This window comes from Streptopelia decaocto, assembly GCF_964273445.1.
Source record: "Streptopelia decaocto genome assembly, contig: HAP1_SCAFFOLD_396, whole genome shotgun sequence".
Taxonomy (NCBI): domain Eukaryota; kingdom Metazoa; phylum Chordata; class Aves; order Columbiformes; family Columbidae; genus Streptopelia; species Streptopelia decaocto.
In genome coordinates this window covers 19,273-45,732 of record NW_028115627.1, presented here as the reverse complement: position 1 = coordinate 45,732, position 26,460 = coordinate 19,273, and the positions used below count along the sequence as shown (strand labels likewise).

At 60.7% G+C, this 26,460-nt stretch overlaps 3 protein-coding genes across 8 annotated transcripts; 1 reads left to right on the top strand and 2 right to left on the bottom strand.

The window, feature by feature from the left end:
* Window positions 1-155: 155 nt before the first annotated feature.
* On the top strand, window positions 156-11,626 carry LOC309452692 (syntaxin-1B). 5 transcript variants are annotated; one of them, XM_082077344.1, is made up of 10 exons: window positions 156-252; window positions 2,641-2,715; window positions 4,399-4,498; window positions 5,769-5,843; window positions 5,921-5,994; window positions 7,610-7,718; window positions 7,796-7,869; window positions 8,521-8,658; window positions 9,967-10,077; window positions 11,519-11,626. In XM_082077344.1, exons 1-10 carry the CDS (start codon window positions 223-225, stop codon window positions 11,597-11,599), a joined length of 867 nt encoding a protein of 288 aa, XP_081933470.1. In that variant the 5' UTR covers window positions 156-222; the 3' UTR covers window positions 11,600-11,626. The 5 variants fall into 5 exon arrangements, 4 of the variants coding, with proteins under 4 accessions (XP_081933470.1, XP_081933468.1, XP_081933469.1 ...); XM_082077342.1 differs by lacking the exon at window positions 11,519-11,626 and having other exon boundaries at window positions 9,967-10,653; XM_082077343.1 differs by lacking the exons at window positions 156-252; window positions 2,641-2,715; window positions 4,399-4,498 and having other exon boundaries at window positions 5,505-5,843.
* An 857-nt stretch (window positions 11,627-12,483) lies between these two features.
* On the bottom strand, window positions 12,484-21,245 carry MAPK7 (mitogen-activated protein kinase 7). Of its 2 annotated transcripts, XM_082077338.1 has the most exons (7): window positions 21,199-21,245; window positions 20,249-20,413; window positions 18,442-18,607; window positions 15,883-17,438; window positions 14,419-14,789; window positions 13,089-13,216; window positions 12,484-12,736 (listed from the first exon to the last, which is right to left on the bottom strand). In XM_082077338.1, the coding sequence occupies exons 2-7, from the start codon at window positions 20,406-20,408 to the stop codon at window positions 12,604-12,606; spliced, it is 2,514 nt and encodes an 837-aa protein (XP_081933464.1). In that variant the 5' UTR covers window positions 20,409-20,413; window positions 21,199-21,245; the 3' UTR covers window positions 12,484-12,603. The 2 variants fall into 2 exon arrangements, with proteins under 2 accessions (XP_081933464.1, XP_081933463.1); XM_082077337.1 differs by lacking the exon at window positions 21,199-21,245 and having other exon boundaries at window positions 20,249-21,133.
* A 108-nt stretch (window positions 21,246-21,353) lies between these two features.
* ZNF668 (zinc finger protein 668) lies at window positions 21,354-26,338 on the bottom strand. Its single transcript, XM_082077336.1, has 2 exons — window positions 23,147-26,338; window positions 21,354-22,382 (listed from the first exon to the last, which is right to left on the bottom strand). The coding sequence occupies exons 1-2, from the start codon at window positions 26,278-26,280 to the stop codon at window positions 21,626-21,628; spliced, it is 3,891 nt and encodes a 1,296-aa protein (XP_081933462.1). The 5' UTR covers window positions 26,281-26,338; the 3' UTR covers window positions 21,354-21,625.
* Window positions 26,339-26,460: the final 122 nt, after the last annotated feature.

The window sequence follows — 26,460 nt, the reverse complement described above, 5'->3', positions numbered from 1 at the left end:
AGCCGCCGCCGCAGCCCCCGGACGCCTGGGTCCCCTCCCGGACGCCTGGGTCCCCTCCCGGACGCCTGGGTCCCCCCCGGCCGCCTGGGTTCCTTTCCCTCCCCCCTCCCCCCAACCCCATCCTGACCCCCTCCCCCCCCTCCCGTCTCCCGGACGCCTGGGTCCCCTCTCTCTCCATCCTCCCGGACGCCTGGGTCCCTCCCGGACGCCTGGGTCCCCACCATGAAGGACCGGACCCAGGAGCTCCGCAGCGTGAGCGGGGGGGAAACGGGGGGCGGGGGGCACGGATGCCATAGGGGGCTGTAAGATGCTATAGGGGGCTACAAGACGCTATAGGGGGCTATAAGATGCCACAGGGGGCTGTAAGATGCTATAGGGGCTACAAGACGCTATAGGGGGCTATAAGATGCCACAGGGGGCTGTAAGATGCTATAGGGGCTACAAGACGCTATAGGGGGCTATAAGATGCCACAGGGGGCTGTAAGATGTCATATGGTCTATAAGATGCTATAGGGGCTACAAGACGCTATAGGGGGCTATAAGATGCTATAGGGGGCTGTAAGATGCTATGGGGCTATAAGACGCTATAGGGGTCTATAAGATGCCATAGGGGGCTGTAAGATGTCATACGGTCTATAAGATGCTATAGGGGGCTATAAGACGCTATAGGGGGCATAAGATGCCACAGGGGGCTGTAAGATGTCATACGGTCTATAAGATGCTATAGGGGCTACAAGACGCTATAGGGGGCTATAAGATGCCACAGGGGGCTGTAAGATGTCATACGGTCTATAAGATGCTATGGGGGCTATAAGACGCTATAGGGGCTGTAAGGTGCCATAGGGGGCCGTAAGATGTTATAGGGGCTATAAGATGCTATAGGGGGCTGTAAGACGCCGTAGGGGGTTATAAGATGCTATAGGATCTATATGATGCTATAGGGGGCTGTAAGATGCCATAGGATCTATAAGATGCTATAGGGGGCTGTAAGATGCCACAGGGGTCTATAAGATGCCATAGGATCTATAAGATGCTATAGGGGGCTGTAAGATGCCACAGGGGTCTATAAGATGTCATAGGATCTATAAGATGCTATAGGGGGATATAAGATGCTATAGGGGGCTGTCAGATGCCATAGAGGTCTATAAGATGCCATAGAGGTCTGTAAGATGCTATAGATTCTATAAGATGCTCTAGGGGCTCTAAGATGCTACAGGGGGCTATAAGATGCCATAGGGGGCTATGGGGGGCTGTGGGTGCCATAGGGTGCTGTGGGGTCCATAGGGGGCTATAGGGCACTATGGGGGGCTATGGGGCACCATGGGATGCTATACGGTGCTGGGGGGGGGCATAGGATGCTATAGGGTACTGTGGGGGCTATGGGGCACTATAGGATGCTATAGGTGCTATGGAGGGGCTATAGGATGCTGTGGGACGCCATAGGGGTCTATGGGTGCCCTGGGGGTCTGTGGGTGCTATGGGGGGGGTCTATGGGTGCTATGGGGGGTCTATGGGTGCTATAGGGGTCTATGGGTGCTATAGGGGGGTGTAAGATGCTGTGGGGCTCAGTGGGATGCCATAGGGTGCTATGGGGTCTATAGGATGCTCTAGGGCACTATGGGGTGCTGTGGGTGCTATGGGGTGCTCTAGGTGCTGTGGGGGGTGCTATAGGGTGCCGTGGGGTCTATAGGGTGCTATGGGGGGCTGTGGGGAGCTATAGGGCACTACAAGCTGCTATAGGGTCCTATAGGGTGCTATGGGTCACTATAGGGTGCTATGGGTGCTGGGGGGCTATGGGTCACTATAGGGCGCTATAGGGTTCTATGGGGGCTGTGGGTCGCTATAGGGCGCTATAGGGTTCTATGGGGTTCTATGGGGGCTGTGGGTCGCTATAGGGTTCTATGGGTCACTATAGGGCGCTGTGGGTCGCTATAGGGTCTATGGGGGCTGTGGGTGCTGTGGGGGGACACGCGGGGGCTCCCCGGACGCCTGGGTCCCCCCGGACGCCTGGGTCCCCGCAGGGGGCGGGGCCTGGCCCCGGGATCCCCCCCTCAGCCAATGGGCGGCCGGGAGAGCTCGAGGACGGGGCCGGGGGGGCGGCGGCCAATCAGGGGCCGCGGGGAGGGGCGGGTTATGCAAATGAGGCGCGGCGGGAGCCAATGGCGTGCGGGAGGGGCTGTGGTGCAGGGGCGGGGCTTATGCAAGTGAGCCGGCGCAAGCAGCCAATGGGGAGGGGCGGGATCAGGCCATGGAGATGACTCACAGCCCTCGGCCAATCGCAGCGCGGCTCCTCCCACCTATGCAAATGAGCGGGGGGGGAGGGCGGCCAATAGGGGCGCAGCGCTCAGTTTGTGAATGGGGGGGAATGCCTGGGTCCCCTCTCCCGGACGCCTGGGTCCCTCCCGGATGCCTGGGACCCCCCCCCGGACACCTGGGTCCCTCCCGGATGCCTGGGACCCCCCCCGGACACCTGGGTCCCCCCCCCGGACGCCTGGGTCCCCCCCACCCCGGATGCCTGGGTCCCTCCCGGATGCCTGGGTCCCTCCCGGACACCTGGGTCCCCAAAAACCTGTGTCTCCCCCGGCCGCCTGGGTCCCCCCGGACGCCTGGGTCCCTCCCGGACGCCTGGGTCCCCCGCAGGCCAAGGACAGTGACGATGAGGACGAGGTCGTCCACGTCGACCGCGATCACTTCATGGACGAGTTCTTCGAGCAGGTCGGGGCCTATAGACACCTATAGGGGCCCTAGAGACCCCCCCTATAGACCCCCGAGACCCCCATAGGACCCCCAGACCCCCCATAGGACCCCCAGACCCCCCATAGGATCCCCAGACGCCCTATAGGGTCCAGAGACCCCCTATGGAACCAAACACCCCTCCCCAAACTCATAGAGACTCTATAGACCCTCTGTAGGACCCCCAGGCACCGCCATGGACCCTATAGAGCCCCCAGGCCCCCATAGGACCCCCAGACACCCCCACGGACCCTATAGAGCCCCCAGACCTCTATAGGACCCCTAGACCCCCCCATAGGACCCCCAGACACCCATGTCCCCATTGTCCCCATTGTCCCCAGGTGGAGGAGATCCCCATTGTCCCCATGTCCCCATTGTACCGATTGTCCCCATTGCTGTGACATTGTCCCCATTGTCCCCATGTCCCCATTGTCCCCATGTCCCCATTGTCCCATTGTCCCAGGTGGAGGAGATCCCCATTGTCCCCATTGTCCCCATTGTCCCCATGTCCCCATTGTCCCCATTGTCCCCATGTCCCCATGTCCCCATTGTCCCCATTGTCCCATTGTCCCAGGTGGAGGAGATCCCCATTGTCCCCATTCTTGTCCCCATTGTCCCCATGTCCCCAGGTGGAGGAGATCCCCGTTGTCCCCATTGTCCCCATTGTCCCCATTGTCCCCATGTCCCCATGTCCCCATTGTCCCCATTGTCCCATTGTCCCAGGTGGAGGAGATCCCCATTGTCCCCATGTCCCCATTGTCCCCATGTCCCCACTGTCCCATTGTCCCAGGTGGAGGAGATCCCCATTGTCCCCATGTCCCCATTGTCCCCATGTCCCCAGGTGGAGGAGATCCCCATTGTCCCATTGTCCCCATGTCCCCACTGTCCCCATGTCCCCAGGTGGAGGAGATCCCCATTGTCCCCATTGTCCCCATTGTCCCCATGTCCCCATTGTCCCCATGTCCCCATTGTCCCATTGTCCCAGGTGGAGGAGATCCCCATTGTCCCCATTGTCCCCATGTCCCCATTGTCCCATTGTCCCAGGTGGAGGAGATCCCCATTGTCCCCATGTCCCCATTGTCCCCATTGTCCCATTGTCCCCATTGTCCCCATGTCCCCACTGTCCCATTGTCCCAGGTGGAGGAGATCCCCATTGTCCCCATGTCCCCATTGTCCCCATTGTCCCCATTGTCCCAGGTGGAGGAGATCCCCATTGTCCCCATGTCCCCATGTCCCCATGTCCCCATTGTCCCCATTGTCCCCATGTCCCCATGTCCCCATTGTCCCCATGTCCCCATGTCCCCATTGTCCCCATGTCCCCATTGTCCCCATGTCCCCACTGTCCCATTGTCCCAGGTGGAGGAGATCCCCATTGTCCCCATGTCCCCATTGTCCCCATGTCCCCATTGTCCCCATGTCCCCATTGTCCCCATGTCCCCACTGTCCCCATTGTCCCAGGTGGAGGAGATCCCCATTGTCCCCATTGTCCCCATGTCCCCACTGTCCCCATGTCCCCAGGTGGAGGAGATCCCCATTGTCCCCATTGTCCCCATTGTCCCCATGTCCCCATTGTCCCCATTGTCCCCATTGTCCCCACTGTCCCCATGTCCCCAGGTGGAGGAGATCCCCATTGTCCCCATTGTCCCCATTGTCCCATTGTCCCAGGTGGAGGAGATCCGCGGGTGCATCGAGAAGCTGTCGGAGGACGTGGAGCAGGTGAAGAAGCAGCACAGCGCCATCCTGGCCGCCCCCAACCCCGACGAGAGTGAGCGGGGGACATGGGGCACGGGGGGACATGGGGGACATGGGGACACGGGGGGACATGGGGACACGGGGGGACATGGGGGGATATGGGGACGTGGGGGGACATGGGGACATGGGGATATGGGGGGACATGGGGACATCAATGGGCACATGGGGGACACAGGGGGACATGGGGACATCGGGGGGACATGGGGACACGGGGGGACATGGGGGGATATGGGGACGTGGGGGGACATGGGGACACGGGGGGACATGGGGGGACATGGGGACATCAATGGGCACATGGGGGACACGGGGACATTGGGGGGACATGGGGACACGGGGGGACATGGGGGGATATGGGGACGTGGGGGGACATGGGGACATGGGGATATGGGGGACATGGGGACATCAATGGGCACATGGGGGACACCGGGGGACATGGGGACATTGGGGGGACATGGGGACACGGGGGGACATGGGGGGATATGGGGACGTGGGGGGACATGGGGACATGGGGATATGGGGGGACATGGGGACATCAATGGGCACAGGGGGGACACGGGGACATTGTGGGGACATGGGAACACGGGGGGACATGGGGACACAGGGGGACATGGGGGGATATGGGGACACGGGGACATCAGGGGGACATGGGGACGTGGGGGGACATGAGGGACATGGGGGGACATGGGGACGTGGGGGGATCATGGGGATATGGGGACATCAATAGGGACATCAGGGGACATAAGGATATGGGGACATGGGGGACACGGGGCACATGGGGGACATCGGGGGATATGGGGGGACACGGGGACATCAGGGGACATGGGGGACATCAATGGGGACATGGGGGGACATGGGGATATGGGGGGACATGGGGACATTGGGGACATGGGGATATGGGGGACATGGGGACAGGGGGACATGGGGGTGAATGGGGACAGGGGGACATGGGGAGACATTGGGGGGAATGGGGGACATTGAGGACATGGGGACATTTGGGACATGGGGACATCATGGGGGACTCCAGGAACTGGGGACACCATGGGGACACCATGGGGACACCATGGGGACATCATGGGGGGGACACGTGGGGTGTGGGGACCCCATGGAGACATCATGGGGACACCATGGGGACAACATGGGGGACATGTGGGATGTGGGGACACCATGGGGACATCATGGGGACATCATGGGGGACATGTGGGATGTGGGGACACCATGGGGACATCATGGGGACACCATGGGGACCCCCGGGGAGGTGACAGCCCTGTCCCCGCCGTCCCCAGAGACCAAGCAGGAGCTGGAGGACCTGACGGCCGACATCAAGAAAACGGCCAACAAAGTGCGCTCCAAGTTGAAAGGTGACACGGGGACACTTGGGGACACGTGGGGACACTCGGGGACACTCGGGGACACGTTGCGAGCGGTGTCCCCGCAGCCATCGAGCAGAGCATCGAGCAGGAGGAGGGGATGAACCGCTCGTCGGCCGATCTGCGCATCCGCAAGACACAGGTGACCCCCCCGTGTCCCCAGTGTCACCCCAACGGCACCCCCGTGTCCCCAACCCAATGGGATCACCCAGAACCCAATGAGATCGCCCAGAACCCAACGGGATCACCCAGAACCCAATGACATCAGTTAGAACCCAATGGGGTCACCCAGAACCCAATAACATCACTTAGAACCCAATAGGGTCACCCAGAACCCAATGAGATCGCCCAGAACCCAATGACATCACTTAGAACCCAATGGGGTACCCAGAACCCAACAAGCCCATTCAGAACCCAATGGGATCACCTAGAACTTGGGGGGGGACACCCCAAACCCAATGGGGTCACTTAGAACCCAACTGGGTCACCCAGAACCCAATGGGATAACCCAGAACCCAATGACGTCACTTAGAACCCAATGGGGTCACCCAGAACCCAATGAGATCGCACAGAACCCAATGGGGTCACCCAGAACCCAATGACATCACTTAGAACCCAATGAGGTCACTTAGAACCCAATGGGGTCAACCCAAACCCAACGAGCCCATTCAGAACCCATTGGGTCACCTAGAACCTGCGGGGGGACACCCCAAACCTGGGGGGACACCCCAAACCCAATGGGGTCACTTAGAGCCCAATGGGGTCACCCAGAACCCAATGATGTCACTTAGAACCCAAGGGGGTCACTTAGAACCCAATGGAGTCACTCAGAACCCCATGAGATCGCCCAGAACCCAATGACATCACTTAGAACCCAATGGGGTCACCCAGAACCCAATGACATCACTTAGAACCCAACGGAGTCACCCAGAACCCCATGAGATCGCCCAGAACCCAATGACATCACTTAGAACCCAATGGAGTCACCCAGAACCCCATGAGATCGCCCAGAACCCAATGACATCACTTAGAACCCAATGGGGTCCCCCAGAACCCCATGAGATCGCCCAGAACCCAATGACATCACTTAGAACCCAATGGGGTCACCCAGAACCCCATGAGATCGCCCAGAACCCAATGACATCACTTAGAACCCAATGGGGTCACCCAGAACCCAGTGATGTCACTTAGAACCCAAGGGGGTCACTTAGAACCCAATGGAGTCACCCAGAACCCCATGAAATCGCCCAGAACCCAATGACATCACTTAGAACCCAATGGGGTCACCCAGAACCCCATGAGATCGCCCAGAACCCAATGACATCACTTAGAACCCAATGAGGTCACCCAGAACCCAGTGATGTCACTTAGAACCCAATGAGGTCACCCAGAACCCAGTGATGTCACTTAGAACCCAATGGGGTCACCCAGAACCCAACAAGCCCATTCAGAACCCAATGGGATCACCTAGAACTTGGGGGGGACACCCCAAACCCAATGGGATCACCCAGAACCCAATGCCATCACTTAGAACCCAATGGGGTCACCCAGAACCCAACCACCCCCTGGATCCATCGTCACCTCCAATGTCACCCCCATGTCCCCCAATGGTGGTGACACCAGTGACACCACCCCCCGGATCCATCGTCACCTCCAATGCCACCCCCATGTCCCCCAATGGCGGTGACACCACCCCCCCGTTGTCACCCCCTTGTCACCGTGTTGTTGTCACCCGGTTGTCCCCCCGTTGTCCCCAGCACTCGACGCTGTCCCGCAAGTTCGTGGAGGTGATGACCGAGTACAACGCCACCCAGTCCAAGTACCGCGACCGCTGCAAGGACCGGATCCAGCGCCAGCTGGAGATCAGTGCGTCACGCGGGGGGGGGGGGACACCTGGGGACACCCCGGGGGGCGGGGGGGTCACCCCCATGTCGCTTGCGCAGCCGGGCGGACGACCACCAACGAGGAGCTGGAGGACATGCTGGAGAGCGGGAAGCTGGCCATCTTCACCGATGACGTACGTGCCCCGGGGGGCTGGGGGGCGCCTGGGACCCAGTGGGGGTGCCTAGAACCCAATGGGGCACCTAGAACCCAGTGGGGGTGCCTAGAACCCACTAGGGGCGTCTAGAACCCAATGAGACACCTAGAACACAGTAGGGGTGTCTAGAACCTATTGGGGCACCTAGAGCCCAGTAGGGGTGTCTAGAACCCGTTGGGGCACCTAGAACCCATTAGGGGTGTATAGAACCCAATGGGCACCTAGAACCAGTAGGGGTGTCTAGAACCCAATGGGCACCTAGAACCAGTAGGGGTGTCTAGAACCCAATGGGGCACCTAGAGCCCAATAGGGTAACCTAGAACCCAGTAGGGACACCTAGAACCCAATGAGACACCTAGAACCCAGTAGGGGCATCTAGAACCCAAAGGATCCATGCAGAACCCAATGGGGCCGCACAGAACCCAATGAAATGGCATCAACCCAAAACCAGTGAGATCACTTAGAACCAATGAGATCACTCAGAACCCAATGAGATCACTTAGACCCCAATGGGGTCACCCAGAACCCAACGACCTCATTCAGAACCCATTGGGTCACCCAGAACTGACCCGAACCCCCCAAACCCCACCCCCAACGCCCCCATTGGCCCACTCTCTTGGCCCCGCCCAGATCAAGATGGACTCCCAGATGACCAAGCAGGCGCTGAACGAGATCGAGACGCGGCACAACGAGATCATCAAACTGGAGACCAGTATCCGCGAGCTGCACGACATGTTCGTGGACATGGCCATGCTGGTGGAGAGCCAGGTACACCCCGACCAATGGGGGGCTTAGAACCCAATGGGGTCACCCAGAACCCAACGGGGTCACCCAGAACCCAACAGGGTCACCCAGAACCCAATGAGATCTTTTAGAACCCAATGGAGTCACCCAGAACCCAATGGGGTCACCCCGAACCCAATGAGAGCACTAAGAACCCAACTGGGTCACCCAGAACCCAATGGGGGCACTTAGAACCCAATGGGGTCAACCCCAACCCAATGAGTTCACTTAGAACCCAATGGGGTCACCCAGAACCCAACAGGGTCACCCCAAACCCAATGGGGTCAACCGAAACCCAACGATCCCATTCAGAACCCATTGGGTCACCTAGAACCTGGGGGGACACCCCAAACCTGGGGGGACACCCCAAACCCAATGGGATCACCCAGAACCCAATGAGATCACTTAGAACCCAATGGGGTCACCCAGAATCCAACGATCCCATTCAGAACCCATTGGGTCACCTAGAACCCGGGGGGACACCCCAAACCTGGGGGGACACCCCAAATCCAGTGGAGTCACCCAGAACCCAATGAGATCGATGGTTTGGATGGTTAATTGGTTGGGTAGTTGATTAACGGGTTGGGTGGTTGGTTAATTGGGTGGTTGGTTGGTTAATTGGGTGGACGGTTAATTACTCGGTTGGTTAATTGGGCGGTTGGAAGATCTTGGGGCCACCAAGGCTCACCTAGAACCCACCAAAACCCACTTTGGCGCCTCATTGCCTCACCTAGAACCCACCAAAACCCACTTTGTGGCCTCATTGCCTCACCTAGAACCCCCCCAAAGCCACTTTGGGACCTCATTGGCTCACCTAGAACCCACCAAAATCCACTTTGGCGCCTCATTAGCTCACCTAGAACCCACCCAAAGCCACTTTGGGGCCTCATTGGCTCACCTAGAACCCCCCCAAAGCCACTTTGGGGCCTCATTGGCTCACCTAGAACCCACCAAAACCCACTTTGGGCCTCATTGGCTCACCTAGAACCACCCAAAGCCATTTTAGCTCCTCATTGGCTCACCTAGAACCCACCCAAAGCCACTTCGGGGCCTCATTGGCTCACCTAGAACCCACCCAAAGCCATTTTAGCTCCTCATTGCCTCACCTAGAACCCACCAAAACCCACTTTGGGGCCTCATTGCCTCACCTAGAACCCCCCCAAAGCCACTTTGGCGCCTCATTGCCTCACCTAGAACCCACCCAAAGCCACTTTAGCTCCTCATTGGCTCACCTAGACCCCCCCAAACCCCTCCTTGGCGCTGATTGGCTGCCCCTGGCGGGCGTGTCCGCAGGGGGAGATGATCGACCGCATCGAGTACAACGTGGAGCACTCGGTGGATTACGTGGAACGCGCCGTGTCCGACACCAAGAAGGCCGTAAAGTACCAGAGCAAGGCGCGGAGGGTGAGCGGGAACCGCCCGGACGCCGGGGTCCCTCGGGGGGGCGGGGCCCGGACGCCGGGGTCCCTCGGGGGGCGGGGCCCGGACGCCGGGGTCCCTGGGTGGGGGCGGTTGGTAACGGCCGCTCTGTTCTGCTCTTTCTCTCCCGCTGCCGGATGCTGAATTCTTGTCATTCATCAAAATTTGACCATTATTTCTATTTATTTTTAATTTAATTCATCTGTTAAATTTTAATTTAAATTTAATTTTAATTTGGCTTTAATTTATTTTTCATCCCTGGTTTTATTTCCAATCAATTTGGGTTGAGTTTCAATCTCATCTTGCTTTGAAATTTCATCACTTGGGTTTGGACATTTGTGAAATTCTTGAAATTCTGAAATTCTGAATTGTTTTCAATTTTGACATTTTGACATTTTGACTTTTTGACTTTATTTTGGAATTATGAAAATTTGCATTTTTGAATTTTGAAATTTGGAATTTTTTAAATTTTGGGCTTTTGAAACTTCGGGATTTTGAATTTTTGGAATCCTGAACATTTGGAAATTTTAAATTTTTTAATTTTGGATTTTGAAAATTTTAAACTTTTGAATTTTGGAATTTTTAAAATTTTGAACTTTTGGCATTTTTGAATTTTGAAATTTTGACATTTTGAAATTTTTGCATTTTTGAAATTTTGCAATTTTTCAATCTTGAAATTTGGGCATTTTTTGAATTTTGAAATGTTGACTTTTTGCATTTTGAAATTTGAAATTTTGACTTTTTGAAATTTTGAAACTTTGAAACTTTGAAATTTTGGAATTTTTGAAATGTTTGAATTTTGGAAATTTTTTAATTCTTGGAATTTTGAAATTTTGGATTTTTGGAATTTTTGAATTTTGGAATTCTGGAATTTTTGAAATGTTTGAATTTTTGAATTTTGAAATTTTGCAATTTTTTAATTTTGAAATTTTTGAATTCTGAAATTTTGGAATTTTTGAAATTCTGGAATTTTGATATTTGGAAAATTATGAAATTTTTGAATTTTGACATTTTGGAATTTTTGAATTTTGACATCTTGGAATTTTTGAATTTTGAACTTTTTGAATTTTGAAAATTTTGGAATATTTGAATTTTGCCATTTTGGAATTTTTGAATTCTGGAATTTTGACATTTTGGAATATTTGAATTTTGACATTTTGAAATTTTTGAATTTTGACATTTTGAAATTTTTGAATTTTGACTTTTTGGAATTTTTGAATTTTGGAAATTTGGAAATTTTTGAATTTTGAAATTTTGAAATTTTTGAATTTTGAAATTTTGAAATTTTTGAATTTTGAAATTTTGAAATTTTTGAACTTTGAAATTTTGAATTTTTTGAATTTTTGAAATTTTGAAATTTTGGAATTTTTGAAATTCTGCAACTTTGGAAATTTTGCAATGTTGAACCGTTGGTTTTGGGCCGCAGAAGAAGATCATGATCATCATCTGCTGCGTGGTGCTGGGGGTGGTCCTGGCCTCCTCCATCGGGGGCACCCTGGGCCTGTAGCCCCTCCCCCGCCCCCCCCAATTAACCGCCCCTTAATTAACCCCGGAACGAGACCGACCCCCCCGCGCCCCCAATAAACAATGAGACGATCCATTGGGACCTTCATCCATCCCATCCGCCCCGGACGCCTGGGTCCCCCCGGACGCCTGGGTCCCCCCCGGACGCCTGGGTCCCTCCCGCTGCCATTGATGGGGGTGGGGGGGTGACCCCAGGGAGGGGTCAGAGGTCACGGGGGGTCGTTGAGGGGTCATGGGGGGGATGGGCCATGGACCATTCAACCAATTAACCAACTAATTAACCACCCAACCCATCAACCAACTAATTAACCGACCACCCAATTAACCATCCAACCAATCAACCGGGTAGCCAACTAATTAATGAACCACCCGACTCATTAATCAACCATCCCGCCAATTAACCACCCAAGTAATTAACTAGCCATCCGGTTCACCACCCAATTAACCAACCACCCAATTAACCAACCACCCAATTAACCAACCAACCCATTAATCAACCCTCCAGCCAATTAACCAACCACCTCATTAACCACCCAACCCATTAAGCAACCACCCAATTAACCCACCGCCCAACCCATTAATCAACCATCCAACTAATGAATGAGCCGCCCAACCCATTAATCACCCATTCAGCCAATTAATGAACGCCCCGCCCTAATTAACCCCCGCTGGCCCCGCCCCCTCGTGGTGACAGACGATCAACAGCTGAACTGCTCCCGGCTCCGCCTCTTCTTGCTCCGCCCCCCCGGACGCCTGGGTCCCCTTCCCGAACTCCTGGGTCCCCTCCCCGGACGCCTGGGTCCCCACCCGGACGCCTGGGTCCCCACCCGGACGCCTGGGTCCCCCCACCCCGGGGCCAAAACTGGGTCGGTTTCACCAATTTAATCACGTGGGTGGAGCCAAAGCGCCGAGTGGGAGGAGCCAAAGCCCCCCCCCCGGGGGGTGGGCGGGGCCCGGACGCCTGGGTCCCCTGGTGGGGGTCGGGGGTCAAAGGTCGTCGGCCAGCAGCATGGGGGAGCCCAGGTCGCGCTGGAGGCTCTCGAGGGAGGCGGGGCTGAGCCGATGGACCTCCAGCCAATCAGCGAGCAGCGAGGCCGACAGCGGCGCCGAATCAGCTTGGCTGGGGTGGGGAGGGGGCGGGGCTTCAGCCCGGATGCCTGGGTCCCTTCCCCGGACTCCTGGGTCCCCCCCCGAAATCCTGGGTCCCTCCCGGACGCCTGGGTCCCCTCCCCAAACTCCCGGGTCCCTCCCCCAACTCCTGGTTCCCCCCTGAACTCCTGGGTCCCTCCCGGATGCCTGGGTCCCCTCCCGGACACCTGGGTCCATCCTGGAACTCCTGGGTCCCCTCCCCGAACTCCTGGGTCCCTCTTGGAACTCCTGGGTCCCCTCCCCGAACTCCTGGGTCCCCTCCCTGAACTCCTGGGTCCCCTCCCGAACTCCTGGGTCCCCTCCCGGACGCCTGGGTCCCTCACCTGTCCTTGGCGTCGCCCACGGCGTCCAGCGATTGGCTCAGAAACTCCTCCAGGTCGAACCCCACCCCGTAACCGGCGCCGCTGCCCTTGGGGGTCCCCGAGAACACGGGGGGCAGCGGGTCCTCCACCTGCAGGGGGCGCCGGGCGTGAGCGGGACACCCGGCGCCCGGACGCCTGGGTCCCTCCCGGACGCCTGGGTCCCTCCCCAGAACCCTGGGGACACTGAGGGATACTGGGGGATACTATTCATAGCGTTGTTAACTCTGGAACCTACTGATGACATCTACAGTGTACACAGCTCAGTGTTAACTCTGAAACCTACTGATAACATCTACAGTGTACACAACTCGGTGTTAACTCTGAAACCTACTGATAACATCTGAAACCTACTGATAATATCTACAGTGTACACAGCTCAGTGTTGTTAACTCTGAAACCTACTGATAACATCTACAGTGTACACAACTCGGTGTTAACTCTGAAACCTACTGATAACATTTATAGTGTACACAGCTCAGCGTTAACTCTGAAACCTACTGATAACATCTATAGTGTACACAGCTCAGTGTTAACTCTGAAACCTACTGATAACATTTATAGTGTACACAGCTCAGTGTTAACTCTGAAACCTACTGATAACATCTATAGTGTACACAGCTCAGTGTTAACTCTGAAACCTACTGATAACATCTATAGTGTACACAGCTCAGTGTTAACTCTGAAACCTACTGATAACATCTATAGTGTACACAGCTCAGTGTTAACTCTGAAACCTACTGATAACATCTGAAACCTACTGATAATATCTACAGTGTACACAGCTCAGTGTTAACTCTGAAACCTACTGATAACATCTGAAACCTACTGATAACATCTACAGTGTACACAGCTCAGTGTTAACTCTGAAACCTACTGATAACATCTGAAACCTACTGATAACATTTACAGTGTACACAGCTCAGTGTTGTTAACTCTGAAACCTACTGATAAGATCTGAAACCTACTGATAACATATACAGTGTACACAACTCGGTGTTAACTCTGAAACCTACCGATAACATCTAGAGTGTACACAGCTCAGTGTTAACTCTGAAACCTACCGATAACATCTATAGTGTACAGAGCTCAGTGTTAACTCTGAAACCTACCGATAACATCTATAGTGTACACAGCTCAGCGTTAACTCTGAAACCTACCGATAACATCTATAGTGTACACAGCTCAGTGTTAACTCTGAAACCTACCGATAACATCTATAGTGTACAGAGCTCAGTGTTAACTCTGGAACCTACAGTCTGGGGGACACTGGGGGACACCGGGGTCACCTCACCTGTGACTTGGAGAGCTGCTGTGTCACGGTGGCCACGTCGGGGTCGGCCGGCAGCTCCGGCCACGGTTGGGCAGCCGCGGCGGGGGGCGCGTGCTGGGGGGCGGGGGGCGGGGCCGGGGCGGCAGGCGGGGCCGGGGGGCGTGGCCGGGCGCGGTCGCGCATGCGGGTCCAGCGCTCCAGCAGGTGTCGGTCGTCGTCGCTCAGGACCAGCCCGCGCGGCTCCCGGTGCCGCTCGCGCTCCCGCTGCCGCTTCTCGCGCTCGCGGGCGCGTTCCTGGCGCCGGCGCCGCTTCTCCTCGCGCTCGCGCTGCCGCTCGGCCGCCGTCACCGGCTTGCGCACGTCCGCGGCGTCCGCGGCGGCCAATGGGGGGTCTGCGGGGAGGCGGGAGCCAATGGGAGGTGAGCGGGGAGGAGGTGAGGCAGTGGGAGCCAATGGAAGGCAACCCGACAACACAACCGGCCAATCAAATCAACCAACCAACCCAGCCAACCGTGATGAACCCAACTCAACCATGACCAACCCAACCCAACCCAACCATGACCAACCCAACCACAACCAACACAACTAACCCAACCATGACCAACCCGACCCAACCATGACCAACCCAACCATGACCAACCCAACCCAACCATGACCAACCCAACACAACCACGACCAACACAACCCTACCACGACCAACCCAACCATGACCAACCCAACCATGACCAACCCGACCATGACCAACCCGACCCAACCATGACCAACCCAACCATGATCAACCCAACCATGACCAACCCAACCATGACCAACCCAACCATGACCAACCCAACCCAACCACGACCAACACAACCCAACCATGACCAACCCAACCATGACCAACCCAACCCAACCATGGCTAACCCAACCCAACCACGACCAACCCAACCATGACCAACCCAACCATGACCAACCCAACTCAACCCAACCATGACCAACCCAACCCAACCATGACCAACCCAACTCAACCCAACCATGACCAACCCAACCCAACCACGACCAACCCAACCACGACCAACCCAACCACGACCAACCCAACCATGACCAACCCAACCCAACCATGACCAACCCAACCATGACCAACACAACCATAAACACAACTCAACCCAGCCATGACCAACCCAACCCAACCACGACCAACCCAACCACGACCAACCCAACCCAACCACGACCAACCCAACCATAACCAACCCAACCATGACCAACCCAACCATGACCAACCCAACCATGACCAACACAACCATAAACACAACTCAACCCAGCCATGACCAACCCAACTCAACCATGACCAACCCAACCCAACCATGACCAACCCAACCACGACCAACACAACCACGACCAACCCAACCCAACCACCTTCTGGCCACCAAAACCTTGAGCAGAAGCCACAAACCCAACCCTTCACCCCATGAGGGGACCCAGGTGTCCGGGCGCCACTTCCCCCCGCACCTTTGCTCTTGTTCCTCATGGCCGACTTGAGCAGCGCCGCCTTGAGGGCGGCCTTGGTGTCGTCCGAGATGGCGCCGTCGCGCTTGGGCGGGGCCCCCGGCTCCGCCTTCACCCGCGGGGACCCCATTGGGCAGTCGGGGGCGGGGGCGGGGCTGGGCATGTCCACGTCGGCGCACGGCCAGGCGGGGGTGGCGGTGGCCGCCGCGACATTGACGTTGGCCACGTTGACACCGGGGGCGCCCACGTTGACCTTCGCCGCTTTGACTTGGGCATTGACCACGTTGGCATTGACCCCGTTGGCCTTGGCGTTCACCACGGTGCCCTCGGCGTTGACCGCGTTGACGCTACCGTTGACCACGTTGACCGCGTTGACGTTGGTCTTGACTGTAGTGACGTTGGCGTTGACGCTACTGTTGACCGCGTTGACCACGTTGACCATGTTGACGCTACCGTTGACCACGTTGACCGTGTTGACGCTACTGTTGACCACGTTGATGCTACTGTTGACCACGTTGACTGCGTTGACGCTACTGTTGACCGCGTTGATGCTACCGTTGACCACATTGACTGCGTTGATGCTACCGTTGACCACGTTGATGCTACCGTTGACCGCGTTGACCACATTGATGCTACCGTTGACCGCGTTGGCCACATTGATGCTACCGTTGGCCACGTTGGCGCCGCCGTTGGCCCCGTTGACCACGTTGACCGTGCCGCCGTCGCCGTTGGCCCCGCCGTGCGCGCGCTGTGCCGGCGCCAGCGCCCCGCGGATGCCGTCGCGCCGCGCGTGGAAGTCTTCGATCTCGGCCACGATGGCCGCCTTGATCTCCTCCTTGGTGAGCGCGCGGCGCTCGAAGGCGAAGTCGAAGGCCGGGACGCACTCGGGCTCGTCCTCGGGGTCGTGGTACTTGGCCAGGAAGGGGTGCCCCAGCGCCTCGGCCACGCCCACGCGCTCGCGCGGGTCGAAGCGCAGCATCCTGCCCAGCAGCGCCAGCGCCGCGGGCTCGGCGCCGCCGAACAGGCTCTCCCAGGGCACCGGCGGGCGCGGCGGGAGGCTCTTGACGTAGGCGCGCACGCGCTCGGCGCCGATGGCGGCCATGACGGCGGCGGGCGGCGTCCCCAGCACCGCCATGATGAGCTGCAGCTGGTGCACGTAGTTGCGCCCCGGGAAGAGCTGCCGGCGCCCCAGCATCTCGGCGAAGATGCAGCCGACCGACCACATGTCGATGGCGCGCGTGTAGCGGTGCAGCGACAGCAGCAGCTCCGGCGCGCGGTACCAGCGCGTGGCCACGTACTCGGTCAGGAAGGCCTTGGCGTGCCGGGGGTCGCCGCCCAGCCCCCTGGCCATGCCGAAGTCGCCGATCTTGAGCTCGCAGTTCTCGTTGACCAGCAGGTTGGACGGCTTGAGGTCGCGGTGCAGGACGTTGGCCGAGTGGATGTACTTGAGCCCGCGCAGGAGCTGGTACAGGAAGTAGCGCACGTGCTCCAGCGACAGCGGCTGCGACGAGTGGATGATCTGGTGCAGGTCGCTCTCCATCAGGTCCAGCACCACGTAGCTGGTGGGGGGAAGGGAAAAGGGACCCAGGCGTCCGGGACGGGGTCGCTGTTGGTGTCGCCCAATGGACGAGGTGGCCTCCCGACCTCTAGGGGGCGCTGGGGACGTCCCCGTGGTGTCACCACTGCCCCATGGATCAAGTAGGATCCAACCCATGTGTCCTCCCGCCCTCTAGGGGGCGCTGGGGACGTCCCCGTGGTGTCACCACTACCCCATGGAGCAAGTGGGGTCCATCCCATGTGTCCTCCCGCCCTCTAGGGGGCGCTGGGGACATCCCCGTGGTGTCGCCACCGCCCAGTGGATCAAGTAGGATCCATCCCATGTGTCCTCCCGCCCTCTAGGGGGCGCTGGGGACGTCCCCATGGTGTCACCACTACCCCATGGAGCAAGTGGGGTCCATCCCATGTGTCCTCCAAGAGGACCCAGGCGTCCGGGAGGGGTCGCTATGGGTCAACGTCACCCAATGGGGCAGGTGAGCTCCACCCCACGCGTCCCCATGACCCACAGGAGGGACCCAGGCGTCCGGGAGGGGTCGCTATGGGTCAACGTCACCCAATGGGGCAGGTGAGCTCCACCCCATGTGTCCCCATGACCCACAGGAGGGACCCAGGCGTCCGGGAGGGGTCACTATGGGTCAACGTCACCCAATGGGGCAGGTGAGCTCCACGCCATGTGTCCCCATGACCCACAGGAGGGACCCAGGCGTCCGGGAGGGGTCACTATGGGTCACCATCGCCCAATGGGGCAGGTGAGCTCCACCCCACGTGTCCCCCTGCCCCACACGAAGGACCCAGGCGTCCGGGAATGGTCACTATGGGTCAACGTCACCCAAGGGGGCAGGTGAGCTCCACCCCACGTGTCCCCCCGCCCCACAGGAGGGACCCAGGCGTCCGGGAGGGGTCACTATGGGTCACCATCGCCCAATGGGGCAGGTGAGCTCCACCCCACGTGTCCCCCCGCCCCACGGGAGGGACCCAGGCGTCCGGGCGGCCGCGGGGACGCACACGGAGCGGAACTCGCCGTAGGGCACGGTGGGGCGCAGGATGTCCTTGATGCCGATGATGTTGTCGTGCTTGAAGTGCTTGAGGATCTTGAGCTCGCGCAGCGTGCGCTTGGCGTTGGTGGCCACGTCGAACGCGTTCGGGATCTTCTTGATGGCCACCGCCTGGCCTGCGGACCCAGGAGTGCCCCATGGGACCCAGGAGTGCCCCCAGGGAGCCAGGAGTGCCCCATGGACCCAGGAGTGCCCCATGGACCCAGGAGTGCCCCCAGGGAGCCGGGAGTGCCCCATGGACCCAGGAGTGCCCCATGGACCCAGGAGTGCCCCCAGGGAGCCAGGAGGTTGGGAGGGACCCAGGAGTGCCCCCAGGGAGCCGGGAGTGCCCCATGGACCCAGGAGTGCCCCCATGGACCCAGGAGTGCCCCCAGGGAGCCGGGAGTGCCCCCATGGACCCAGGAGTGCCCCATGGACCCAGGAGTGCCCCCAGGGAGCCAGGAGTGCCCCCAGGGACCCAGGAGTGCCCCCAGGGAACCAGGAGTGCCCCATGGACCCAGGAGTGCCCCCAGGGACCCAGGAGTGCCCCCAGGGAGCCAGGAGTGCCCCATGGACCCAGGAGTGCCCCCAGGGAGCCGGGAGTGCCCCATGGACCCAGGAGTGCCCCATGGACCCAGGAGTGCCCCCAGGGAGCCGGGAGTGCCCCATGGACCCAGGAGTGCCCCCAGGGAGCCAGGGGTGCCCCATGGACCCAGGAGTGCCCCCAGGGAGCCGGGAGGTCGGGAGGGACCCAGGAGTGCCCCAAGGGAGCCAGGAGTTTAGGAGGGACCCAGGAGTGCCCCCAGGGAGCCAGGAGTGCCCACATGGACCCAGGAGTGCCCCCAGGGAGCCAGGAGGTCGGGAGGGACCCAGGAGTGCCCCCAGGGAGCCAGGAGTGCCCCATGGACCCAGGAGTGCCCCCAGGGAGCCGGGAGTGCCCCCATGGACCCAGGAGTGCCCCCATGGACCCAGGAGTGCCCCCATGGAACCAGGAGTGCCCCCAGGGAGCCGGGAGGTCGGGAGGGACCCAGGAGTGCCCCCAGGGAGCCGGGAGTGCCCCCATGGACCCAGGAGTGCCCCCATGGACCCAGGAGTGCCCCCAGGGACCCAGGAGTGCCCCCAGGGAGCCAGGAGTTTAGGAGGGACCCAGGAGTGCCCCCAGGGAACTAGGAGTGCCCCATGGGACCCAGGAGTTCGGGAGGGGACCCAGGAGTGCCCCCAGGGAGGCAGGAGTTCGGGAGGGACCCAGGAGTTCGGGAGGGACCCAGGAGTGCCCCCAGGGAGGCAGGAGTTCGGGAGGGACCCAGGAGTTCGGGAGGGACCCAGGAGTGCCCCAAGGGACCCAGGAATTTGGGAGGGGAACCAGAAGTTTAGGAGGGACCCAGGAGTGCCCCAAGGGACCCAGGAGTGACCCATGGGACCCAGGAGTGCAGGGAGGGGACCTGGGAGTTCGGGGGGGGAACCAGGAGTGCCATGAGGGACCCAGGAGTTTGGGGAGGGACCCAGGAGTCCGGGAAACCCACCCAAGGGCACCCAGGTGTACAGGAGGGACACAGGACTTCAGGGGGGACCCAGGCATCCGGGAGGGACCCAGGCGTCCGGGAGGGACCCAGGTGTCCGAGGGGGGACCCAGGCGTCCGGGAGGGGACCCAGGCGTCCGGGGGGGACACCCAGGCGTCCGGGTGGGGACCCAGGTGTCCGGGAGGGGACCCAGGCGTCCGGGAGGGACCCCGGCGTCCGGGAGGGACCCCGGCGTCCGGGGGGGCCGTCGCGCTCACCGGTGTCGCGGCGCCGGGCGGAGCTGACGACGCCGTAGGCGCCGGTGCCGATGGTCTCGATGATCTCGTACTCGTCCCCCACGTCGAACGTCACGTCCAGCGCTCGAGCCTTGAGCAGCGCCAGGGGGCCCCCGCCCTGCCCCCGCTCCGCCTCCGCCATGGGGCCTGCGGGGACCCCGGCGTCCGGGACCCATGGACCCCACGGACCCGCATACCCCAGGGACCCCGGCGTCCGGGACCCATGGACCCCAGGGACCCGCATACCCCAGGGACCCCGGCGTCCGGGACCCATGGACCCCAGGGACCCGCATACCCCAGGGACCCCGGCGTCCGGGACCCATGGACCCCAGGGACCCACATATTCTAAGGACCCGCATATTCTAGGGACCCCGGCATCAATGGGGGACCCAGGAGTTCAGGAAGGGACCCAGGAGTACCCCAAGGGACCCAGGAGTTCGGGGGGACCCAGGAGTTCAGGAGGGACCCAGGAGTTCGGGAGGGACCCAGGAGTTCGGGAAGGACCCAGGAGTTCGGGAGGGGACCCAGGAGTTCGGGCCCCATAGACCCCAGGGACCCACATATTCTAACAACTCAGATGTCTGGGAGGGACCCAGGAGTTCGGGGGGGGACCCAGGAGTGCCCCAAGGGACCCAGGAGTTCGGGAGGGACCCAGGAGTTCGGGGGGGACCCAGGCGTCCGGGGGGGACCCAGGCGTTCGGGGAGGGACCCAGGAGTTCGGGAGGGGACCCAGGCGTTCGGGAGGGACCCAGGCGTTCGGGAGGGACCCAGGAGTTCGGGAGGGACCCAGGAGTGCGGGGGGGACCCAGGAGTTCGGGGGGGACCCAGGAGTTCGGGAGGGACCCAGGAGTGCGGGGGGGACCCAGGCGTCCGGGGGGCCCCGGGCGCTCGGGCCGTTCCCATGGTAACCTCCCCCCCCCCGCCGCTCTCACCTCCTCCCGCCGCTTCCCCGCGGGGGGACCCGGATGCGGCCCCGCCCGGCCCCGCCCCCTCCCGAGCGCGCGGGCCAATCAGCGCTTCCCCCGCCTCGGCCCCGCCCGCGCTGCCGCCGGCCAATGAGCGCGCGGGGAGAGCGAACCCCGCCCCTTGTTGCTATGGGGAATGGGGAGGAAGTGGCAACGCGGGCGCGCTGCCATTGGCTGCAGCCGGCGGCGGGGGCGGGGCTTAGTAAAAAAACCATAAACGGCGATTGGACGATGCCCGCAGGGGCGGGGTCCCGAACACCTGGGTCCCAGGGGGGCGGGGCACAGAGGGGCGGAGCCGGAAGTGCCGCCTCGGCGGGTTTTTATTGGCTGTTACACGCGCGTGGGGGCGGGGCCTCTTTTTTCCCCGGAAGTGCTGGAGGGTGGGGGTGGGGCATCAAAGGGGCGTGGAGTCGATGGGGGCGGGGCCGTGACGTCGCTCGTGACGTCGCAGCCCCGCCCGGGACAGGAAGCGCTTGGGGCAGGAGGGGCACCGGAAGGGGCGGGGCTCGGGGGCGGCCACAGTGGGGGCGGCCATATTGGCCCCTCCATAGGGGGCGGCCATGTTGTTGTCGGCCATATTGGGCCCTCTGCTGGCGGCCATATTGGGGCCTGGACCAGCAGCCATACTGGGGCCCGGCCGCTCATCAGCGGCCACTTCCGGCTCCCCACCGGCGGCCATATTGGGGCCCACCCTGGCGGCCATCTTGGCTCCTATGCCGGCGGCCATATTGGCCGCTCCACAGGCAGCGGCCATGTTGGCAGCCGCCATATTGGGCCCTCCAATGGCGGCCATATTGGGGCCTAGACCAGCAGCCATATTGGTGCCGGTCACATTGGCATCCGCCATATTGTGCCCTCCCCCAGCGGCCATATTGGGGCCTAGACTGGCGGCCATATTGGGGCCTAGACTGGCGCCCATATTGGGGCCTAGACCAGTGGCCATATTGTGCCCCAGCCCGGCGGCCATATTGCCACCAACCGCGCCCCCAGTGGCCACGCCCCCTCCCCCCCCCTCCCCCCCTACTCCAGCGGCCATCTTGGGGCCTAGACCGGTGCCCATACTGTGCCCTCCCCCGGCGGCCATATTGGTGCCAGCCACACTGGTGGCGGCCATATTGAGCCCTCCCCCAGCGGCCATATTGAGGCCTAGACTGGCGACCATATTGGTGCCAGTCACATGGGTGTCAGCCATATTGTGCCCCAACCCGGCGGCCATATTGGTGCCAGTCACATGGGTGTCAGCCATATTGAGCCCCAGCCCGGCGGCCATATTGCCACCCACCCCACCCCCCCCCTCCCCGCCGCCCCCCCCCCTCCCCGGCGGCCATCTTGGGGCCTAGCCTGGCGGCCATATTGCCCCCCAACCCGGTGGCCATATTGGTGCCAGTGACATCACTGTCGGCCATATTGTGCCCCACTCTGGCGGCCATATTGGTGCCAGCCACACTGGTGGCGGCCATATTGTGTCTTCCCCCGGCGGCCATATTGGTGGCAGCCACATCAGTGTTGGCAGCCATATTGTGCCCCAGCCCGGCGGCCATATTGGTGCCAGCCACACCGGCGTCGGCCATATTGCGCCCTAGACTGGCGGCCATATTGAGCCCTAGTCCGGCGGCCATATTGCCCCCCACCCCGCCCCCCCCCCTCCCCGGCGGCCATCTTGGGGCCTAGCCTGGCGGCCATATTGCCCCCCAACCCAGCGGCCATATTGGTGCCAGCCACACTGGTGGTGGCCATATTGAGCCCTAGTCCGGCGGCCATATTGCCCCCCAACCCGGCGGCCATATTGCCCCCCACCCCGCCCCTCCCCTCCCCGGCGGCCATCTTGGGGCCTACACTGGCGGCCATATTGGTGCCAGCCACACCGGCGTCGGCCATATTGAGCCCTAGTCCGGCGGCCATATTGCCCCCCAACCTGGCGGCCATATTGGTGCCAGCCACACTGGTGGTGGCCATATTGAGCCCTAGTCCGGCGGCCATATTGCCCCCCAACCCGGCGGCCATATTGCCCCCCACCCCGCCCCTCCCCTCCCCGGCGGCCATCTTGGGGCCTACACTGGCGGCCATATTGGTGCCAGCCACACCGGCGTCGGCCATATTGAGCCCTAGTCCGGCGGCCATATTGCCCCCCAACCTGGCGGCCATATTGGTGCCAGCCACACTGGTGGCGGCCATATTGAGCCCTAGTCCGGCGGCCATATTGCCCCCCAACCCGGCGGCCATATTGGTGCCAGCCACACTGGTGGCGGCCATATTGCCCCCCACCCCGCCCCCCCCCTCCCCGGCGGCCATCTTGCCCGCCGCCCCCTCCCCGTGCGTCCTCTGGTGCTTGCGCAGCCCGGCCCTGCCCCCGAACCCTTTCCCGCAGCTGCCGCAGGCCCAGGGCCGCTCCCCGGCGTGCGCGCGCCGGTGCTTGCCCAGCGCCCCCCGCTCGCGGAAGCCGCGGCCGCAGTCGGCGCAGCGCCAGGGCCGCTCGGCGCCGTGGGTCAGCCGGTGCCGCTTCAGGTCCCACGAGGCCACGAAGCTCTTGCCGCAGTCGCCGCAGGCCCAGGGCCGCTCGCCCGTGTGCGTGCGCCGGTGCAGCGCCAGGTCGGCCGGCTGCCGGAACGCCTTCCCGCACTCGCGGCAGCCGTGCGGCTTCACCCCCTGGTGGGCGCGCTGGTGCCGCCGGAAGCTGGAGGGGTCGGCGAAGGTGCGGCCGCACTGCGGGCACAGGAAGGGCCGCTCGCCGGTGTGCACGCGCCGGTGGCTCTGGAAGGACGAGAGCTGCGTGAAGCTCTTGCCGCAGGCGTCGCAGGCGAAGGGCTTGCGCGGCGCGTGGATGCGCTGGTGGCAGGCGAGCGAGGACGAGCGGCCGAAGCTCTTGCCGCAGTCGGCGCACAGGAAGGGGCGCTCGCCGGTGTGGGCGCGCTGGTGGTTGCGCAGGTCCTTGAGCTCGGCGTAGGCCTTGGGGCACAGCGCGCAGCGGTGCGGGCGCACGCCGGCGTGGCCGCGGCGGTGCTTGCGCAGCACCGAGGGGTCGGCGAAGGCCTTGGGGCAGTCGGGGCAGGGGAAGGGGCGCTCGCCCGTGTGGGCGCGCGCGTGGATCGCCAGCTTGGACTGCGTGGGGAAGCTCTTGGCGCAGGCGCCGCAGGGGAACGGCGGCGACGGACGCGGGGGGGCGGCGGGGGGGGGCGCTCTGGGGGGATCCGGCGCGGTGGGGGCGTCTCCAGGGGGTTTGGTGGTGACATCGCCAAGGGGTTTGGGGGGATCCGTCATGGTGGTGGCGTCTCCAAGGGGTTTGGTGCTGGGACGTCCATGGGCTTTGGGTGGATCCATCATGGTGGTGGCATCTCCATGGGCTTTGGTGGTGGCATCTCCAAGGGGTTCAGACTTGGGATGTCCAAGGGCTTTGGGTGGATCCATCATGGTGGTGGCATCTCCATGGGCTTTGGCGGTGACATCTCCAAGGGGTTTGGGGGGATCCATCATGGTGGTGGCATCTCCATGGGCTTTGGTGGTGACATCTCCAAGGGGTTTGGGGGGATCCGTCATGGTGGTGGCATCTCCATGGGCTTTGGTGGTGGCATCTCCAAGGGGTTCAGACTTGAGTTCCCCAAGGGTTTTGGGGGGATCCATCATGGTGGTGGCATCTCCAAGGGCTTTGCGTTTGTTCATCATGGTGGTGGCGTCTCCATGGGCTTTGGTGGTGGCATCTCCAAGGGGTTCAGACTTGGGATCTCCAAGGGCTTTGGGCGGATCCATCGTGGTGGTGGCATCTCCAAGGGGTTCAGACTTGGGATCTCCAAGGGTTTTGGGGGGATCCGTCATGGTGGTGGCATCTCCAAGGGGTTCAGACTTGGGATCTCCAAGGGCTTTGGGTGGATCCATCATAGTGGTGGCATCTCCAGTGGGTTCGGACTTGGGATCTCCAAGGGGTTTGGTGCTGGGATGTCCATGGGCTTTGGGTTTGTCCATCATGGTGGTGGCATCTCCAAGGGGTTCAGACTTGGGATCTCCATGGGCTTTGCGTTTGCCCATCATGGTGGTGGCATCTCCAAGGGCTCTGGGTGGATCCATCATGGTGGTGGCATCTCCAATGGGTTCGGACTTGGGATCTCCAGGAGCTTTGGGGGGATCCATCGTGGTTGTGACACCCCTGCGGGTTCTGGGTTTCTTGACCGTGGTGGTGGCATCTCCAAGGGTTTCGGTGTTGGGGTCTGCAAGAGCTTTGGGCGCATTCATCGTGGTGGTGACACCTCTGCGGGTTTTGGGTCTCTTGACCATGACGGTGGCATCTCCAAGAGCTTTGGGGGGATCCATCATGGTGGTGGAATCTCCAAGGGGTTCGGACTTGGGATCTCCATGGGCTTCGGGTTTGTCCATCGTGGTGGTGGCATCTCCAACAGCTTCGGTGTTGGGGTGTCCATGAGCTTTGGGAGGATCCATCATGGCGGTGACACCTCTGCGGGTTCTGGGTTTCTTGACCATGGTGGTGGCATCTCCAAGGGCTTCAGTGTTGGGGTCTCCATGGGCTTTGGGTCTATTAATTGTGGTGGTGACACCCCTGCGGGTCTTGGGTCTCTTGACCACGGTGGTGGCATCTCCAGGGGCTTCAGTGGTGGCATCTCCAAGAGGTTTGGGTTTGTCCATCCTGGTGGTGCCACCCCTGCGGGTTCTGGGTCTCTTGACCATGGTGGTGGCGTCTTTGGGGGGATCCATTGCAGTGGTGGCATCTCCAGGGGGTTCGGTGGTGGCATCTCCAAGAGCTTTGGGGGGATCCACCATGCTGGTGGCATCTCCAAGAGCTTTGGGTTTGTCCATCCTGGTGGTGCCACCCCTGCGGGTTCTGGGTTTCTTGACCACGGTGGTGGCATCTCCAAGAGCTTTGGGTGGACCCATCGTGGTGGTGGCATCTCCAAGGGGTTCAGTGTTGGGGTCCCCAAGACCTTTGGGTGGATCCATCATGGTGGTGGCATCTCCAAGACCTTCAGTGTTGGGGTCCCCAAGACCTTTGGGGGGATCCACCATGGTGGTGGCATCTCCAAGAGCTTCAGACGAACCCCCCATGGTGGTGGCATCTCCAGGGGCTTCGCTGGTGGCACCTCCAAGAGCTCCGGGTTCACCCACCATGGTGGTGGCATCTCCAGGCTCTTCCGCCTTGGGATCCCCAAGACCTTTGTGTCCGTCTGTCCCGCTGGTTCCATCCCCGCGTCCGTCTGTCCCACCGGTTCCGTGTCCATCTGTCCC